The sequence below is a fragment of the Daktulosphaira vitifoliae genome, unplaced genomic scaffold (assembly GCF_025091365.1).
Source record: "Daktulosphaira vitifoliae isolate Bord-2020 unplaced genomic scaffold, ASM2509136v1 Scaffold_2365, whole genome shotgun sequence".
NCBI lineage: Eukaryota > Metazoa > Arthropoda > Insecta > Hemiptera > Phylloxeridae > Daktulosphaira > Daktulosphaira vitifoliae.
Genome location: NW_026101925.1, coordinates 1 through 1,386, shown reverse-complemented (window position 1 = coordinate 1,386; position 1,386 = coordinate 1). Strand labels below are relative to the sequence as shown.

At 24.0% G+C, this 1,386-nt stretch overlaps 1 protein-coding gene across 1 annotated transcript; it reads left to right on the top strand.

Moving 5' to 3' along the window:
- Window positions 1–28: 28 nt before the first annotated feature.
- LOC126909935 (uncharacterized) lies at window positions 29–1,246 on the top strand. Its single transcript, XM_050692340.1, has 4 exons — window positions 29–262; window positions 409–500; window positions 572–721; window positions 839–1,246. Exons 1-4 carry the CDS (start codon window positions 43–45, stop codon window positions 1,088–1,090), a joined length of 714 nt encoding a protein of 237 aa, XP_050548297.1. The 5' UTR covers window positions 29–42; the 3' UTR covers window positions 1,091–1,246.
- Window positions 1,247–1,386: the final 140 nt, after the last annotated feature.

Here is a 1,386-nt window from a genome sequence, read left to right as displayed (position 1 = left end):
TTTACTTAAATTATTTTATTCAAAAATACATGTTTTTTGTAGATGTGGGATATTGTATCAATCTTCAGACATATAATATTTCGATGGATAGATTATAATAAATATTACACTGAACGAATCCCATTAAAATACAACTCTGATGAAAATGAACATGAGGAAAATATAACTGATTCATCGACCAAATCATACGATTCAAATTTTACTTATCTTTTCTCTGAATATTCCTCAGAATATAATTATGTCAGGAAAACCGTCATAAGTGGTAAAGTAAATATTTGTTATAAAGTAATGCATTTATTTTACGAGTTTTAGATTCAAAAATTAAATTGATTTATAAACGTTTTTCTTAGAACACTTATTTGTAAACAATATAACTTAATTTGTTTATATATTTAAAACTATTTTTAGAGTTTTTCATGGATTACCTCTTTTTGGTCTTTATTGGTTGGATTTTATTAGAAGTAACAGTAAACATCGACCTTAAGAAATCAACATTTATGGTAATATTTTATTATATACTTCCCTGTAATTAGTTTTAATGTCCAAAATACTAATTTGTATATTTTTTCAGCATGCTCCATACAGAATTTATTCCTGGCTGATAGTTTACTATACAAATATTGCTTTCATGTTCATATTTGTTAATGATTTTTCATGGAGACATCTTATACTACAAACCAAGAGCAGCCATTTTTCCGAGGAAATTTATCCAACATTTGAAGTATGACTATTTTTTATTGTAAAATTGTCTGTTGATCGATTCATAAATCTAAAAAATAAATATTAATTTAAAGAAATTTACTAATTACCTTAATGACTTACAAAACGATTTTTTAAGGGATATATTTACTTACTGGTGACAGCAATAGAAGTTTTTATTGTCCAATCGTTTTACTATCAACAAAAAACTGCGGCAATGAGTAATATAATTCAACTGAAATGGCAGTATGTCTCAAAAGGAAAAGTGGTTTCCAAAGGTTTAGATTATCCATCGTCGTCTACATTTTATGATGAGATATCTAATCAGAACTTCGATGGATCAAATAAAAAAATACCTTATGTGATCGACGTTAAACAAGATATGCTATAAAAAAAATGTTGATCTCATTTAAAAATTAAGAAGTTAATTATGTGAAATTTTTATTTATATACATTATTATTATGTTTAAAAGAAATTTCATAAAAAATTACTTAACATAAGCTTGACATAATTAAAAATTTCAAATGAACAAAAAATTGCAATTTTTATTTTAATTTCCTCTTATTAATAAAATATTCTAGTAAACAATTATTTATGTTTACCTAGATTATAATTTAATATGGCCCATAGTAGTACTTTATAGTTTTGATAATAATATAGGTTTTTGTCTTATATTTACAAATTAG